The sequence below is a fragment of the Benincasa hispida genome, chromosome 9, assembly GCF_009727055.1.
Source record: "Benincasa hispida cultivar B227 chromosome 9, ASM972705v1, whole genome shotgun sequence".
NCBI classification, from domain to species: Eukaryota; Viridiplantae; Streptophyta; class Magnoliopsida; order Cucurbitales; family Cucurbitaceae; genus Benincasa; species Benincasa hispida.
In genome coordinates, this window is record NC_052357.1 from 33640068 (window position 1) to 33656636 (window position 16569).

At 33.9% G+C, this 16569-nt stretch overlaps 2 protein-coding genes across 3 annotated transcripts; one reads left to right on the forward strand and one right to left on the reverse strand.

The window, feature by feature from the left end:
- The first annotated feature begins 3851 nt into the window (after positions 1-3851).
- Positions 3852-5677, forward strand: LOC120085717. Of its 2 annotated transcripts, XM_039041874.1 has the most exons (4): positions 3860-4385; positions 4479-4610; positions 5006-5122; positions 5231-5677. In XM_039041874.1, exons 1-4 carry the CDS (start codon positions 3938-3940, stop codon positions 5374-5376), a joined length of 843 nt encoding a protein of 280 aa, XP_038897802.1. In that variant the 5' UTR covers positions 3860-3937; the 3' UTR covers positions 5377-5677. The 2 variants fall into 2 exon arrangements, with proteins under 2 accessions (XP_038897803.1, XP_038897802.1); XM_039041875.1 differs by lacking the exon at positions 5006-5122 and having other exon boundaries at positions 3852-4385.
- A 1791-nt stretch (positions 5678-7468) lies between these two features.
- Positions 7469-14886, reverse strand: LOC120085716 (GPI transamidase component PIG-T). The gene is made up of 6 exons (XM_039041872.1): positions 14505-14886; positions 14140-14394; positions 11549-12811; positions 9507-9653; positions 9226-9406; positions 7469-7921 (listed from the first exon to the last, which is right to left on the reverse strand). Exons 2-6 carry the CDS (start codon positions 14374-14376, stop codon positions 7740-7742), a joined length of 2010 nt encoding a protein of 669 aa, XP_038897800.1. The 5' UTR covers positions 14377-14394; positions 14505-14886; the 3' UTR covers positions 7469-7739.
- Between the last annotated feature and the right edge of the window lie 1683 nt (positions 14887-16569).

The following is a 16569-nucleotide window of genomic DNA, read 5'->3' on the forward strand; positions in this document are numbered from 1 at the left end:
AAAGAGAGAGATCTGTCACTCATTTTTAATTATTTTAATAAAATATGGTAAAATTAAATCTAAGATTTTTTTATTGTTTATTCAAAAAAAAAAAATTTATTTACCAATATTCTATTTTTTTCCCTCGTGTTTTCAGTCTCTCTCCCTTACGATTTATTTTTTATGCAATTAAGAGATTTTTCTTCTTTCCACTTCTTTTTTCATCCTCCCGCGAAATCCTTCATCGATATTTACAAGTTTATCTTTTGTTTTTTATTTGATTTCTATGATTTATTCATCTTGTTTGCAAAATCCTTCAATCTCTTTGATTATTTCAATTTATTTTCCTTTCCTTTTTGTTTCGATTTCTCATCGCCTTCACTATCTTGCTCCTACATTCAAAAATTTCTTCGGCTTATTGATTATCGGGTGCATTACATGTTTTCCCTCTTTTCAAATATTTTTTCTTTTGTATTTTTAGATTGGTAGTTGAACAGGCTTTGATATATTTTCTCTGTTTTTTGAGATATTTTGTAATAAGTTAAGTTGTAGTGATCAACATCATAATATGGAAGGTAGTTTTTGGTTTTGTTTTTTTTAATGTTATTTCTTTCTTATTATATTCATATATGGGAAAAAGAAACATTTGGCAACAAATGAAGGTTTGGGTATAAATATGGTACAACAAATTAGGAGAGAAAGACTACGTGTCAAATAATATTATAATTTCCAGTAAATCAGATTTGGTGTATTTTGATTTCCCTCCTCTAGTTTGTTGAAATTTAATGCGTTTTTGTTAGTTGATGAAGAAATAAAGTGGAATTGTTATTTGAAGTAGAATAGTGGGAGTGCATTTTTTAAGACTTGTTAGATCATTTTTCAATACTTTGTATGAAATAACAATTAGATTCTTTCCCAACTTTTTTTTTTTCCATTTTCAAATCAACGGCCTTAATCAACTACCTTACCTGATTGTTGTAATCAGACAATAATCAGGTAAGCATTAGTATCACTTACAATTTGACAACCATTATTATATAGTCATCTGTATCATTGACAATAAGTATTAGATAGTAATCAGACGACAATTAAATATAGCAATTGGTATCATTGGCAATGAAAAAACATTTCATATCAAATAGCAATCAAACAACCATTAGATAACAAATCAGTATAAGATAGCAATTGATAACAATTAGTATTAAATAGCAATCAAACATTAAGACAATAATCAATATCATTGACAATTAGTAATCTAATAGTAATCAGATAACAATCATATAACAATAAATATCAAATGAAAATCATATAGGGATTTCCATGTTTGCAAAAAACCATAAATTAGGGACCACGCTCCAAAATTTTCAATTTATTTTCTATTAAAGTTGCAATGCCCTTATAGTCGAGTTTTTAAGATTGCACAAAAAATACATGAAACCTCATTATATATATACATATGCATACATGCATAATATATATATATAATATATATATATATATATATATATATATATGGTAGAAATAATAATAATAATTTTAATGAAAACATAAAATGACGTTTTATAATAATGATAATAATAATTTTAGTAAATCACATTCAATTTAGCAATAACATTTTATGTTTTCATGAAAATATTATTATAACTCTACCATATATAAATATACATAAAATGAAGTTTGATGTTCTTTTGGGCAATCTTAAAAAACACTGACTACAACCTACACTACAGATTCTATATTTTAGAGAGGAGGTTAGTCTGTTCTAGCCGTTATACTTTTGTTTGGTTAACTCATTGAAATGATGTATTTGACAGAGTTTAAGACGTCCTTGATTTTAGGATGATGATTGAAGGGAGATTTTGGGTTGGAAACATTTTTCATGAAATTTATATACTACTTATCTAAACTACTTAAGATTTGGAGTAGTTAATAGAGGTGTTCAAATGACCCGACAATCGAACAATTTGTGACTACCCAACTCAAATTAAAAGGGTTGGGTTGGGTTAGTTTAGTTTAAAATTTGGGTTGGGTGGATTATTTTTATTTTATTTTTTGTATTTTTCGGTTTGGGATTTTTGAAAAATTCGAATGGACCCAATCTAACCAGAATTTCTAATATTAATATTAAAAAATATATATTAATATTAATAATATATATATATTTGATAAATTGTTATGTAGCATGCTTTTAGAACTCAAATTAAGTGTAATTAGAATGCTTATTGATTCTGATTGCTTCTGTTGCTTGCTTGTACATTCCATCATATATATATATATATATACACACACACACACACACACACACATATATATATATATGCATGTATGCATACATATATATATAATGAGGTTTCATGTATTTTTGTGCAATCTTAAAAACTCGACTATAAGGGCAATTGCAACTTTAATATATATATGCATGTATGCATATGTATATATATAATGAGGTTTCATGTATTTTTGTGCAATCTTAAAAACTCGACTATAAGGGCAATTGCAACTTTAATAGAAAATAAATTGAAAATTTGGAGCGTGTCCCTAATTTATGGTTTTTTGCAAACATGGAAAATCCCTATATGATTTTCATTTGATATTTATTGTTATATGATTGTTATCTGATTACTATATGATATACTAATTGTCAATGATATTGATTATTGTCTTAATGTTTGATTGCTATTTAATACTAATTGTTATCTAATTGCTATCTTATACTGATTTGTTATCTAATGGTTGTTTGATTGCTATTTGATATGAAATGTTTTTTCATTGCCAATGATACCAATTGCTATATGATTGTCGTCTGATTACTATCTAATACTTATTGTCAATGATACAGATGACTATATAATAATGGTTGTCAAATTGTAAGTGATACTAATTGCTACCTGATTATTGTCTGATTACAACAATCAGGTAAGGTAGTTGATTAAGGCCGTTGATTTGAAAATGGAAAAAAAAAAGTTGGGAAAGAATCTAATTGTTATTTCATACAAAGTATTGAAAAATGATCTAACAAGTCTTAAAAAATGCACTCCCACTATTCTACTTCAAATAACAATTCCCACTTTATTTCTTCAATCAACTAACAAAAACGCATTAAATTTCAACAAACTAGAGGAGGGAAATCAAAATACACCAAATCTGATTTACTGGAAATTATAATATTATTTGACACGTAGTCTTTCTCTCCTAATTTGTTGTACCATATTTATACCCAAACCTTCAATTTGTTGCCAAATGTTTCTTTTCCCATATATGGTAATATAATAAGAAAGAAAATAACATTAAAAAAAACAAAACAAAAAACTACCTTCCATATTATGATGTTGATCACTACAACTTAACTTATTACAAAATATCTCAAAAAAACAGAGAAAATATATCAAAGCCTGTTCAACTACCAAATCCTAAAAATACAAAAGAAAAAAAATATTGAAAAGAGGGAAAAACATGTAATGCCACCGATAATCAATAAGCCGAAGAATTTTTTGAATGTAGGAGCAAGATAGTGAAGGCGATGAAGAAATCGAAACAAAAAGGAAAGGAAATAAATTGAAATAATCAAAGAGATTGAAGGATTTTGCAACAAGATGAATAAATCATAGAAATCAAATAAAAAACAAAAGATAAACTTGTAAATATCGATGAAGGATTTCGCGGGAGGATGAAAAAATAGAAGGAAAAAGGAAGAAAAATCTCTTAAATTGCATAAAAAATAAATCGTAAGGGAGAGAGACTGAAAACACGAGGGAAAAAAAATAGAATATGGTGAAATAAGATTTTTTTTTTTTTTGAATAAACAATAAATAAAATCTTAGATTTAAAAATTTTACCATATTTATAAAATAATAAAAATGAGTGACAGGCTGCCATACAGTAATTTAAAAAGGTCACCATTGCAAATTCCATTTAGTTAATTTTTTTTTAAAAAAAAAAAAAAAAAAATAGAAGAGCTATGTCATGTACTGTCTCCGCAAAGGCCCGAGAGTCCGAGACACTTCCAGAGACAATTCGGAAGCAAAATCCGCAACACACTCCCTCGCCATCACTATACAAACAAACAAATGAAAATACCCATTTGGAGGAGCTTGAGATTTCAATGGAGAAGACAGCCCAGAAACTCAGAACCATCCATTTATTTTGCCCTTCACTCTCCACCATTGCTCCGTTCCTCGCTTCTGACGACCACGGCGTCGATATCGGCTCCATAGCCGCCATTTTCGGCCTCGACCCTTCATCGCTGAAGCTCAATGGCCACTTCCTCAGCCGCGGCCTCGATCTCGTCTCCTGTGTTACTTGGAACTCGCTTCTCTCTTTCTTTTCTACTAAACGCCTCCCAATTGGGAGCTCCGACAACGATGCTCTCCTTGTTGATGGAAAGCTCTCTAAACTTGGCGTCAAGAGTGAGTTCTCTTCATTCTCTTCTCCCTTTTGGTTTCTGTTTAGGGTTTATTAGGTTGTGATTTTTTCTTTTTCTTTTTTGTTTCTCTCCTTAGGAGCTCATGGGCATCAGGAAATTGTGAGTGGAGATTGTTGCAAGGCTGATGAAGAAGATGACAACGTTAATGTAAGGATAAAACCAGAAAGCAACTTGGTCAAGAACAAAAAGATGAAGTATATGGACTTAGGTAAAACCATTAATACTGTATGGAAGAAAATTAATTGGAATGATTTTCATCTGTGTTTAATTTTTGGCTTATTTTCTGACTTGAATTCTTCTAACATGAGTAGTAGGGACTAAAAAGAAGCTTAATCCAAAGTTTAAAATAGTTATTTGTAACTTTTTAGAATAAAAGGACTAAACTAGAAGTTTAAGAAACTATCGTGAGGATGGGAAATAAAGCACATGAGTTTGATAAAGAACTTAGAGCGTTGGTGGCCACTACTCAGGAGTTATCTTTACATCCACTAGAAGCTCAGGAATTAGATTAACTTTATAATATAAACAAACTAATGAGGGAAAAAGGGCAACCTTTGGAGCTCAACTGAGTTTGAAACTACTATCTCGCTTGATCTAATACAGGAAGCAAACATATGGACTCTCCAGCATCCAAATTTGCTCCCAATGGTTACAAAAGAAAACAAAACATGGAAGAAGTCATCTTACTCAAGAAATTGAAGTTAAACGAAACCAAATCGGGTACTTAATTAAGACTAGTTTTGTGGTGGCTTTTCCATATATTAACAGTTTGCTAAGTGTTTTATCCTTTCGTCTTCTTGACCCTCGAATGATTGTAATATAATGCAGGTTTTGACGAATTATCAGATGGAGGAGTAAGCGATGCAGCCAATGTTGCCCAATGGATGGCATATTCGTGTAGCTTCAATAGTAATATGAAAAGGATGAGAGAAGAAGAAACACTTGTTTCTGCTTTATGTAAGAGAAGTAGATGAACAGATGGTTTCCTCAAGTCACTGCATCCTATTTCTCAACTTTTTCTTCTTTTGATCGTTGAGGTTTGTAAATATGAAGAAGATGTTTTCTGTGTTCCATGGTGATTCTCAATATGTAAATCCATCGGTTGATATAGAATTGTAGTTTTGTTCACCATCTTAGTCCAGTTTTTCCTTCTAAGGTAAATTTAAGGTCATATAGAAAATCTGATGAAATGAAGATTTCACATCGTTGCCAAATATTTTGTTCATGCCAAAAAACAAAGGATGATTCTAATTGATTTCTTCATAGAATTTTGTCTGTCTCTCATCTCTTCAATACCTTTAGTTATAAACAAAAGGGAAGAACCTGGAAAACAAATTCCAAACGACCTTAAATATTTTCCAATGTGGAATAACCTTACCTTCAAAGGGCTCCACATTTTTATTCTACCAAGTGAGAGCTCACAGAGAGTTTTTTTTTTTCTTTTTTCTTTTTTCTTTTTTTTTTGGGAACAGAAGAAAAGGAAAATGGCCGAATTTGGGGCACGAGCTAGCCTACTGTGCACACTGCTCATGCAGAAAAAAACAATAAGAACTCATTTGATAACATTTTTCATTTTGTTTCTGTTTTTGAAGTGAGGAAGAAAAAAGCTTCATGTCCTCGAATTATCACGAGATTTTATTTACCGAGTTTAAACAAGGCGGCAATTTTCAGAAGAGAGCATGTAGTTTTTCAGAAAGAAAAGAATTTCTTGTCCACCTAACGTAGAACAAGCCGTAATCAAGTCAAATGTAATCTAATAAACAGCCACCACGGTTGTATGTATTACAGTTTGCCTGAAGTTTGGGCATTCAACTGATAAAATAGATTGGGAGAGATGATGAATAATATAAACTCAAAGTAGTAAGTACATGATTTTTCTTCCCTTTTCCAACAGAGGCTAAAATCTATTTTCTAAGTGGAGATAACACGGTGTATTGAACATAGTCTATACATTCACCCACCGACTTGAGCAACTCCAACAAAAGTAACTCAAGAGAGCATGATTTTTCTTGTATTATAGCATCATCATTCACTATTTCCAGGAAACTCCCAGTCTAATCACTTCTTCACCCACCGATTTGAACGACTCCTACAAAAGTATCTCAAAGAATACATGATTTTTCTTCCCTTTTCCCATGGAAAGAACGCATATGATGGTCATTACTTGCCCAAAACTAAAAACACAGGCGATTAAGAAAAAACCAACTAAATTCAGTCTGCGGTGGCTGAAATCATGACCACCGTTGAGATGGATACCTACGGAGATAACACAGTCAAAAGAAGAAGACAAAAGATTGATACCTCGTGTGGGCACCTTAGCTTGAGAGATTAAAGGAAGTTTGTTGAGAAGAAAGTGTCGATGAAGCCTAAAACACGAAGCGAAGAAACAGAGCGAGGGAGGAACGGAACTAGTTTTTCTAGTTTCCAAAAATCTCTCAAATTTTTAGAAACGTTTTTAAATTTTGGAAACAAGAAACGGAATGTTTATCAAACAAGTCTATTTCTTAAATAATGAGGAACAAGAACAGAAAATGGGTAAAAAGAAGGTTATCGACGAGGTCCTAATAGAAAGCTCATATAAAAGCCAATTTATATAACCTATCAAATGAGAGGAATTTGTTACAAGGTAGGATGATGTCCTTTGAATCCATAAAGATCACAAAAATGCTCTAACAACCTAAACCAAGAGATTATTATCTTCCTGAAAGGGATGGTCCATCAGCATAGAAAAAGTAGAAATGTTGATAATAGTAGCCATAGCAGTAAGAAGCTTATTCCAAACCTTGCTTGCAAAGTCGCAAGTTGAAAATATCTCATCGATCCTCTTTTATCTGTAATGTATTGTATTCACTAAGTTAAACATGAATATAAACTAAACTATATTAATATGTATTATTATGATAACAATTTGTCACCTCACTTTAAAACTACCACTTTAAAATTTAACACCGTCATAATATTATTCTAACTATAACGGTTTAGAGATGAAATTGAAAACGACATATTAAGAAAAATTTATATAGCCTATTTACAATTTACAATACTATTATAGAGAGTCACCATAGATAAACAATATGAAATCAATCTCTCCTCTTTCTTTGCCACTTTGAATGATCTAAAATGCCAATAAATAACCATAACAAAACAAGCCCTACATTTGTATTCTGAAAATGTCATACTCGGGGAAAATGATCTATATCCAAACAGACTAGTGTGTAAATTTACCCTTGCAACAAAATTAGGGGTATAGTTAGAAAAGAAATCACAATGTACATCAAGAAAGATCTAATTGACAACTATGGTACATTTAACATCAGACCTTGAATTCTCAAATACCTCATCCAAAATAATATTGCCAAGCAGCAGCAAGCCCAGCTACCAAAATGACTTTAAACAGCAGCTTTGACTTTGAGTTGGACATTGAAGAAGGTGATCGTGACTTGGAGGATTCCCACTGTCTTCCTCTAAGTTTGGCCAACAACTTCGATACAAGGTGCGAAACATGAAACTTTTTCGTTCCTGCCCCAAGAAAGAAACACAAGTAAAGAACGAGTTCAAAGACAACCTAAAAATGTCAGTTTAAGCATGAATTCAAGGGTTTAGAAGGAGACAACCAACTTTTTAAAAAAATCAAATATAGACGGGAGAAAATGAGACGAGAGGGTGAAACAAGTTTTCTAGAAGGATTTCATTTTTTGATTGTGTATCATCTATTATTACCAGGGAAATCAAACATCCATGGCCACTTTTATATTTTCAACAATCAATATTTGATATTAATATTAAGGGTCAACTGTAAAAACTATCAATCAAATATTAAAACGTCAAGAACAGTCTCAACAATTTCAAATATAAATACTACTAATCTATAAATACTAACAATAAGATCTATAACTAATCTATTATATGAAATAATTTTATATAAGTTTCTTATTTCCACACAAAATATTTATTGATATTGGTATTTTATAGATATTGTCATAATATCTTCATAAAATTGAGCTTTAGACAATTTTACATTTTAATTCTCAGTTGTTAGTTGCTTAGGATTTATCATTGTTAATTGATAAGTACGGATACTGACACACTGCACAAATACGACACGACATCGACATGGCAATATGCCAATTTACAAAAAAAGTAGGACATGACATATTGGGGACACATTATCTATTTATCTATTTATTTTACAAAAATAAATGTGTACATAATTTGACATATTGTGAATATATGCACACATATATTTAACAAAAAGTATGGAAAAATAGAAATGAAAAAAAAAAAAGAAAGATAAAAACGAAAGTGAAAAAAACAGAAATGAGAAAAGAAAAAAAATAGTAAGAGAAGGCGCATAAGTTGTCAGCGATCGTGGGTCTTGAAGTTGAAGTCACCGCCATCAATGAAGTTAGAAAAAAAGAGGTAGCGTAGTGGTTTTGTTATTTTTTTTTTTTTAGGCTATGGGTTAAGTCTTGAGGGTGAAGTGTTAGAATGGAGAAAGTGTGTAAAAACTGGGCCGAACGGTTAAATTTAATTGGCTTAAAATGCCCCAAAAATGGGCTGCTGATAGTGGGTCTTGTTTCATTATTTTTCTAAATTTTTTTTTTTGCATATGGAGCGTCCTTGGTGTGTCGTCCGCATGTCCTAGGCATGTCACCAGCGTGCCCTGACGTGTCGGAAAGCAAAAAAAATAAAAATAAAGTAATGGACACGCGAGCTTGTATGTCGACCACGACACTTTGTCAGTTTAGAAGTGTTGGTGCTTTATAGCGTTAATTCCATCTATTGAAAAATGAAAAGACCACACTACAAAATCTCAGTTTTACCTTTGCTCTTCATAAATCTTTCCTCTTCACCTACACGCCTCCGAAGGACATTGAGCAAAGATCCAAAATACAATGCGAGCACCGTGCAAGTGATAGTGATCACATTATAGGGCATGCTAAAATCAGGAGTGGTAAAAGGAACAAGCAATACTTCTGTGTAAGACAGAATGGGACTCTGCCCCTGCATTATGGATGCAGATTCATAACTGGAATTAGTAATCAAATAAAGCGTATATCACATACTAGAACAGTAGCTACCAAGATACAACAGGAAACATCACCTGCCATTTCGACAAGATTGGTGATTTCGAAGAGTTATTTTCCACAAACTGCGTGCTTGTGAAAAAATCTGGAAAACTTATTACAGCTGATGGAATATCTAATCCCTGATGAGCATCTGGGGGATATTCATCAATGTGCAGAAAACCCTAAAAAGACATCAGGGAAACAGAGGTCATTAAGTCCAAATATCCCACGCTTCAGTCTCTACAAAAAAGATATCTAAACAATAAATGTGCTAAATCAAAGATTATCTCTACTATGGAGTTTAAGGGAACAAATGTGTCTATTTCTAAACAACAAAATTCTAGTAGTTTTCTAGAATAACAAACTAAAGATGATTACTAGCGAAGGACAAAATGTAATAACAATCAATAAATACAACAAGAAATGGGACTCTAAACTAATAAAGAGGAAAAATTCCATATCCAATGCATAAATGGCAGCTGGTTGGAAAAGTTTAGAACTGAAGTGACGTAAGCAATCCTTTGCAAATCCAATGAGCATTATATGCAGAACTTATGTTCTTTTTCTGTTTTACACAAGAGACTAAGATATCATAAAAAAGAAAGGTGAGGAAACAAAATAAAACAAACAGCAAGGAGTTTATGAAATCTCCCCCAAACTCACACGGAAGGGGTTTAGACAGATTTCCACTCCCTAACTTTCCTTTTCCAATCACATTTATCTACAGTGAGGGAGAGGGAATCTGTCTATTTTGTCAATGTTGGGGACTGGGATGCACGGAGAGTATCTGTGTCAGGAAAGTGTCTAGACACATGGACACATGTCTAACATGCCCAATAGGGTGTCCAACACAATTGAAAAATAAAGGACCTACAAGACACTTTTTAATGTTTAAGGATCTAACACAGCTCTAGGAATTTAGAAACTCAACTTAGTAATTTAACCATAAATTTGTAATTCAACTAATAAAAGAAAACACAAGCCCCAAAGCATTAAAAGTGGTGAAGTACACGATAAGAACTGTAATTTAAACATATAAACAGACAGCCAAGCAGCCAAGAATCTAAGCCAACTTCTAATGAATGAAGATCCCAAAATCAATCTCTTCTATTTAAATCATATTAAGTTGTAGACCACAGTCAAATGTGCTTATACCTTAATCGCTGATATAAATCCTTATTACTCTCTCCCATGTGTATGTTTGGACCAATTGAGCCAACACATTGACAATCAGTATAAAGATGGAAAATGAATACAAGAGTTTCAGTTTAAATGTCTTTCCCCAATACAATGTTAAATTACATCATTGCTAAATTGAAAATTTTACCGTTTTGAATTTGGTTTAACACCTGAACAATTCATTCATACCATTTATTGATTGAAAAGTGATTAGTAGGACATGTAATTTATATTGGGGTTTTAGGTAGAATCAGACGACCTTAAGGAACATGGGATAGGATCTAGCATAATCCAGATGATGATATCTAATACAATTCTGAACCCTTGCAGGTACCATTTTTAAATGGATTTTTGCTATGTTATCAGAATTAGTTTACTTCATGCACAATCCCATGGGACAATAAAGAGAAGAGACCAAAAGCTAATAACAGCACTTCCTCAAAATTTAACGTATTTAATATTACAAAAGGAGGGGCAAGACCGAGAGCCCAAAAATGGTTTATGATTTATTGATTTCATAGTTGAGAATGAACTATAATCTTTTTAAACATCTGTCTTCACTTTCTCTAAAGAACACATTCTCTATGCATCCTAAGTTATATAGCATGTCTTCAATGTGTTGTCGAAAAAACCCTCCATTCTTTTCCTGTCCACCCAGATTTCCTCTAAAAAAAAAAAAATCAATGAAAAACTTGGACACCACAAATCATGTAGCTGGTATGTGTCCTGGGCATGCTAGTTTATGTGTCTAACAACCACACCTACTTTACACCCTACCCAAGGTAGGGTTCCATGTTTCCAAGATTTTGAACCTTTCAAAGATCTCTTAGGATAAAGTGAGGAAGAGTCAGATTAGCAACATCATCTCAAACTAGTTGGGGAAAATGATTAAACATACCTTGTCAAATTCTATGGTTAGAGCAGCTGAGTTCAAGCCACAAGGAAATTTCAGGAGCATCTCCATCACCCCTGGTGAAACCTTATCTTTAGAAGGTGAAACTTGCATCTTCTCAACAACATTTGTAATTGTATGGGGTTGGTCGTCGATAAATACTTGAAGAGTATGATAATACACCTTTATATACCAAGGAACAACTTGAAATACTTTAACAAGCAGGCTACAGCTGTCTGTGATCACAGTATCAGGCATCAACTGATTACTTGGTTTTGTAGATTTTAGCTGTAAGGCAATAGCACCCCTTTCGTTCCCACTACCCAGTAAAAACCTGGTCACATGTAATGGTGCTTGTGGAATAGACCAAGTTACAGGAATTTTCCATGTGAATCTCAAGTCAAGTGGTTCAGAATCATCGTAATTCTCCTCTACCATAAACATGTAAAGGACAGATAAGTGCTTGTCATCCTTGCTGCTTATCTCCATGTGTACTCTATCAGGATTAGTTGACAACTCAAAAGCAGGATTGCTTCTAGAACCTTCAGAGCTAGCTCTTGTAATTGCAAACATCTCTTGTTCCCCAAGCATGACTTGCAGTTCTGCCATGAGACCTCTGTCAAGCTGAATGTAAACATTACTAGATCTGGTGAGAGCACATCTTCCAGTGACTCTCCTTCCAAACATTGAGCTGAGAGACCAGCTTGGTTGTAATTGTGTTGCAGTTGAATAACCCGAAATCCCTCTGTGACTGTGAGGCTGAAGAACAACTGTGAGTGTCTGGTCAAGTACAATGGCTGAATTCACAGCATTCGACTCAAATTCAGATGACAGCAAATGCAATCTCTGAGAGTGATAAAATCCTTTGTAGATAGATGGTCTATCCATCAATACTGAAAGCCCTGATTTGTCACGACATGGAAGGAGCTTCAACCATGGTGTGAGATTCTCTGTGCAAACAGCCTCACGAGGCAATGTACCATACCTCATACTCCCAGAAGCAGGATGAAAGCCCCATTTAGGGGAAGAATAAGAAGTTGAAGACTCCAGGAAGTTGATTGAAGAACAAAAAAGACCTGAAAGTGAATGGGTTAAATTTTTCCAAGCTGCATCAACCTCATTTGGTGGAAAGTCAAAAATAGCCCACAACTCAACTCCCGAAGGCTTTGCATTGCTGCTTGATATCGAATCAAATCCACCCCAACGATCATAGCGCCAACGACCTTGTGTAAAAGACAGTTCCATTTCCTTAATTCGATATTTATGAACCTGTACAAGCAATTTATACTTTAATGCTCCACCAAAGCTCATCTGACTTTGCAAGCGTTGACAGGAATTCATGCATTAGTACTAGTATAATTACATCTATTTCATTTATTAGTTCATAGGACCTTATTGATGTGAAGGAAAAAAAATAACTGATGGAAAGAAAGAAAAAACAATCAGACAGAGACTGAATATGGTTTTCTCATGCAAAGAGAATTAGGCAGGTTTATCAAGCTTTTCCTTCAATACGAAAGAAAAATTATAATAATATGAATAGCTAGTGCAAGAACCAAAATATTAGGGGGTGACACATCACCAACGAACCAATTGAGGACAAAAGTCTTCATTTGAATTGATCAACAAAGAGGTATAATTACAAAAGAGCTTATCAAGGTCATTTCATTTTGAAACATGAAAACTATTGGTTTAACGCTTATTAATCTCCTTCTCAGCTCATTCAGAAGATCTACAAGTTCTTGTTATCCAGAGAAGCCAACACAAACCCATAGTAGGATTGGAAAAATGTGCACTCAATCATGATCGAGCCTCCTGATATGCTTGGTCAATCCTACTAAGTATTTATATGGAACTGGCACTTATTCTCTTCTCAGTAAGGAGATGAATGGGCAACTACCAGCGCTGCATAAAATAGACCAAAATGATCAATTATTCTCTAGGTGACACCAATTCAGACCAAAATGATCAATGAGCAACTACCAGCGCTGCATAAAATAGAAAACATCTGAAGGATTAAGATTTTACGCCCTCCTCTTACAGAAACCAGATTATTGAGGGAAGGTTTTTCCAGTAAACTTGATCCAACGAAAAACAAAAGGCTAATACTAAGTACACTGCCCAAATAAAGAAGTAAATTGTTTTCAAAATCTTTCTTCCCCTTTTCAAATACTGCTACACATGGACACCCTTGCATCAATTCGCACAAATATAACCCTGAACTCTCTGCATTTCTTCTTCCAGTGCTCAATGTGGGGAAAGTAAAGAGCTCCCAATGCTAAGCGGCAATTCATTCTTGTTTCTTCATAGCACTTCCCCACTCAAGCACCACCCGGCTCAAGGAGACCAGAAAACGCCTTTGATTTTACCCAATTCACCGGCCCTTTTAAGGTCTTTCATTATTTGGAATTAGAGCAATGTCCATTGTGCCTCGTAACACTATATTTTGACCATGTTTCGACAGCCAACTAGAAAAAAATCACTTCTCTAAAAATTTCAAGGAACTCAATCGAAACGGCGTAGGAGAAGAGAGTCGATACATCACACACAAACACACGCACTGAAAAGGAAAAGGAAATAATGAAATACTAAGGTACCAGCTGAGAAATGGCCTTGGGGAATAGGTGGTGGTGGCGGCCATAGGAGTTAGAGCGGGACGAAGGAGCTGTGCTTTGGAAGTGAAAATGCGCCAACACCTTGCGATCAGGCAAGGGTTTAAGCAATAAGTCCTCAGAGAAATCTTCTTCTGCACTCTCAGATACTGATCCAATGGCTGAGACAGCAAATAAGATTGGCAGAAAAAGCAAAGACATAATTCGCAGAAATGACGCCATTGCGTTCAGTACTGAATCCTGCATATGAGAAACAAACCAGAGATGCAACTTAACAAGAAAACAGAAAATCTTCAAGTTGTAACTTAAAATCTCAGCTTAAATAACCATCTTCATAGAAAAAAGATTACCTGATAGCCTCCGTTGACACCGAAGGGGGAGATGTCAGCGTTTTCATAAGAAAAACAAGAGAAATAGAGGAAAGCACAGAGGAATTCGAAGAGTAATGAGCGGCGGAGTGATGGAATCGAGAAGAGGATGATCAATTTCGAGCAGAGGGAGCTCCGGCTTGGATTTCCCGGCGGCGGCGGCGGAAGCAACGACGGAGAAATCCAGGCAAGCAAGAGTAGTTTCGGGCAGCTTTTTCTGGAAAGTGTGGATTTGAAGTTTAATGTTGCATCTTCAATGGCATCCGGAAAAGAGGAGGAGGCGATGAAGATGGGATGAGGAGTTTTTCACAGACTACAAAATCTCCATCAAAGCAAATTTCTCATTCTCTCTCAAGTTAATTAACATAAGAATGCTTTCTTTTTACTTTTTTCTTTTTTTCTCTTTTGGAAAATTGTAAAAATAACCCAAAAAGTTTTCATTTTTCACCATTAGCACATTTTTGACAAATTGTTCTAATAGTTTCTTTTCTTCCTTCCCAGTCGAGATCGACCCTGAGATTCTTTGAAAATGTTAGAAGATTAATTTTCAATCAGCAATGAAAATTACCATTTTAACCCTAATTCAAATCCCAAACGTTTTCTTCCTCAATAAATGAAGAGATTTCACCCTCGCGCCAAACTCTTTAAAAATCATAAGTTTTCGGCCTTCTACACCAATTTGTTAGCATTTCATTTCATATAAATTAAAGGTATACTATTGTCATTAATCCTTTCCGATTTATTGAAGTAATTTTTCGTTTTATAGATTGAAATGTTAGGGTTTCGAAGATCTGTAGGGGTGATTATTTTCCATTTACTTTAATTTGTTATCATCTTACAAAAACAATATCTATAATTAAGGCCAAGTTAAGTCATATTCTGTTATTTATGTTTAGACAAACATATTTTGATCATTTCTTGAATATATAATTTGTGAACTTGTCTCTACTGTCTCACCATTTGATGGTACTCAGATAGTTTAATGACCAACTAACTCCAACAACTTGTAGAGGCAATATTCTTCCGTCATTGAAATTCTAAGATATTTTTTGCTTAAATATATGACTTAGTGGGAATATTGATTCTGCATAACTTGCCAACCAAGAATCTATAGTGTATGCGTTAGATCATAAAATGTAAAGCATTAATGTTTCTCACTATACAACCAACAATTGCATGCGAGCAAAAGATCACGTAGTAGTCTCGTATTTGCATTCAAATTTACACAAAGGTTCAAATAGTCATCCAATATCCCAAGATCATGTTGATCAATTGGTTGCATGATGTACCTTCATGACAGTTGGTTTGCAACCTTAATAATTTCATCTCCATGGTTTGAAAAATTGTTTTACACATTGAAGCAATTATTCGACGCTTTGAGAATCACTTTTGAAGAAGGACTTTTATATGGTCCAATAGTATAGTAACTGGTATAAATCGAGCATTCCTCAATATTGCATTTACGCATTCAGCAATATTCATGGTGATCTGATCATACCTAATTCCACATTAATATACATGAGCCCATCTTTAGAGTCCAACATCAATGAGGTATTTTTGAACACCGCAGCTAGTTTGTAACAACCTAAATTTTGATGTAATTTTTTAATTTAATTATCTTAAATTATTTGGGTGTCATTTTCTGTTTTGAGGCTATAATTAAATTATTTGGCTTAAGGTAATTCAATTTAATTTCAATAGGTGGGACGTAGGTTGGGGGATTTGGAATTTTGGATTAAATTGAAGGATTTGGAATTACAATAGTTCATTCGATCAATGACCGCCACAACTGTGCTACTATTCATCGATCACTGGAGTCCGACGTACGTTGGCCGCCGCCTTCGATTGAGCATCTAGTAGAGCCTTTATCCTTTGAACTTTCTCTATTTCATTTTCTATCTCTAGACACCATCTCTCTAACCCACGCACAAAAGATCCACCATCAACCATCGAATGCTAGTTGCACCACCGTTCTGTCTACGTCGACGACCACATGCCTGAGCCACCACCACCAATCGTCAGATTGTAAGCATTGGGAGTCAGGGTA

Bases quoted from the DNA above. Each gene is read 5' to 3' on its own strand.
- LOC120085717 (XM_039041874.1), top strand. From the start codon at position 3,938: ATGTCATGTACTGTCTCCGCAAAGGCCCGAGAGTCCGAGACACTTCCA. The intron at 4,386-4,478 runs GTGAGTTCTCTT...TTCTCTCCTTAG, and splicing joins CTCTAAACTTGGCGTCAAGA to GAGCTCATGGGCATCAGGAA. The intron at 4,611-5,005 runs GTAAAACCATTA...GATCTAATACAG, and splicing joins GATGAAGTATATGGACTTAG to GAAGCAAACATATGGACTCT.
- LOC120085716 (XM_039041872.1), bottom strand. From the start codon at position 14,376: ATGGCGTCATTTCTGCGAATTATGTCTTTGCTTTTTCTGCCAATCTTA. The intron at 12,812-14,139 runs GTACCTTAGTAT...TTGCTTGTACAG, and splicing joins CCAAGGCCATTTCTCAGCTG to GTTCATAAATATCGAATTAA. The intron at 9,654-11,548 runs GTATGTTTAATC...ATGTCTTTTTAG, and splicing joins TAACCATAGAATTTGACAAG to GGTTTTCTGCACATTGATGA.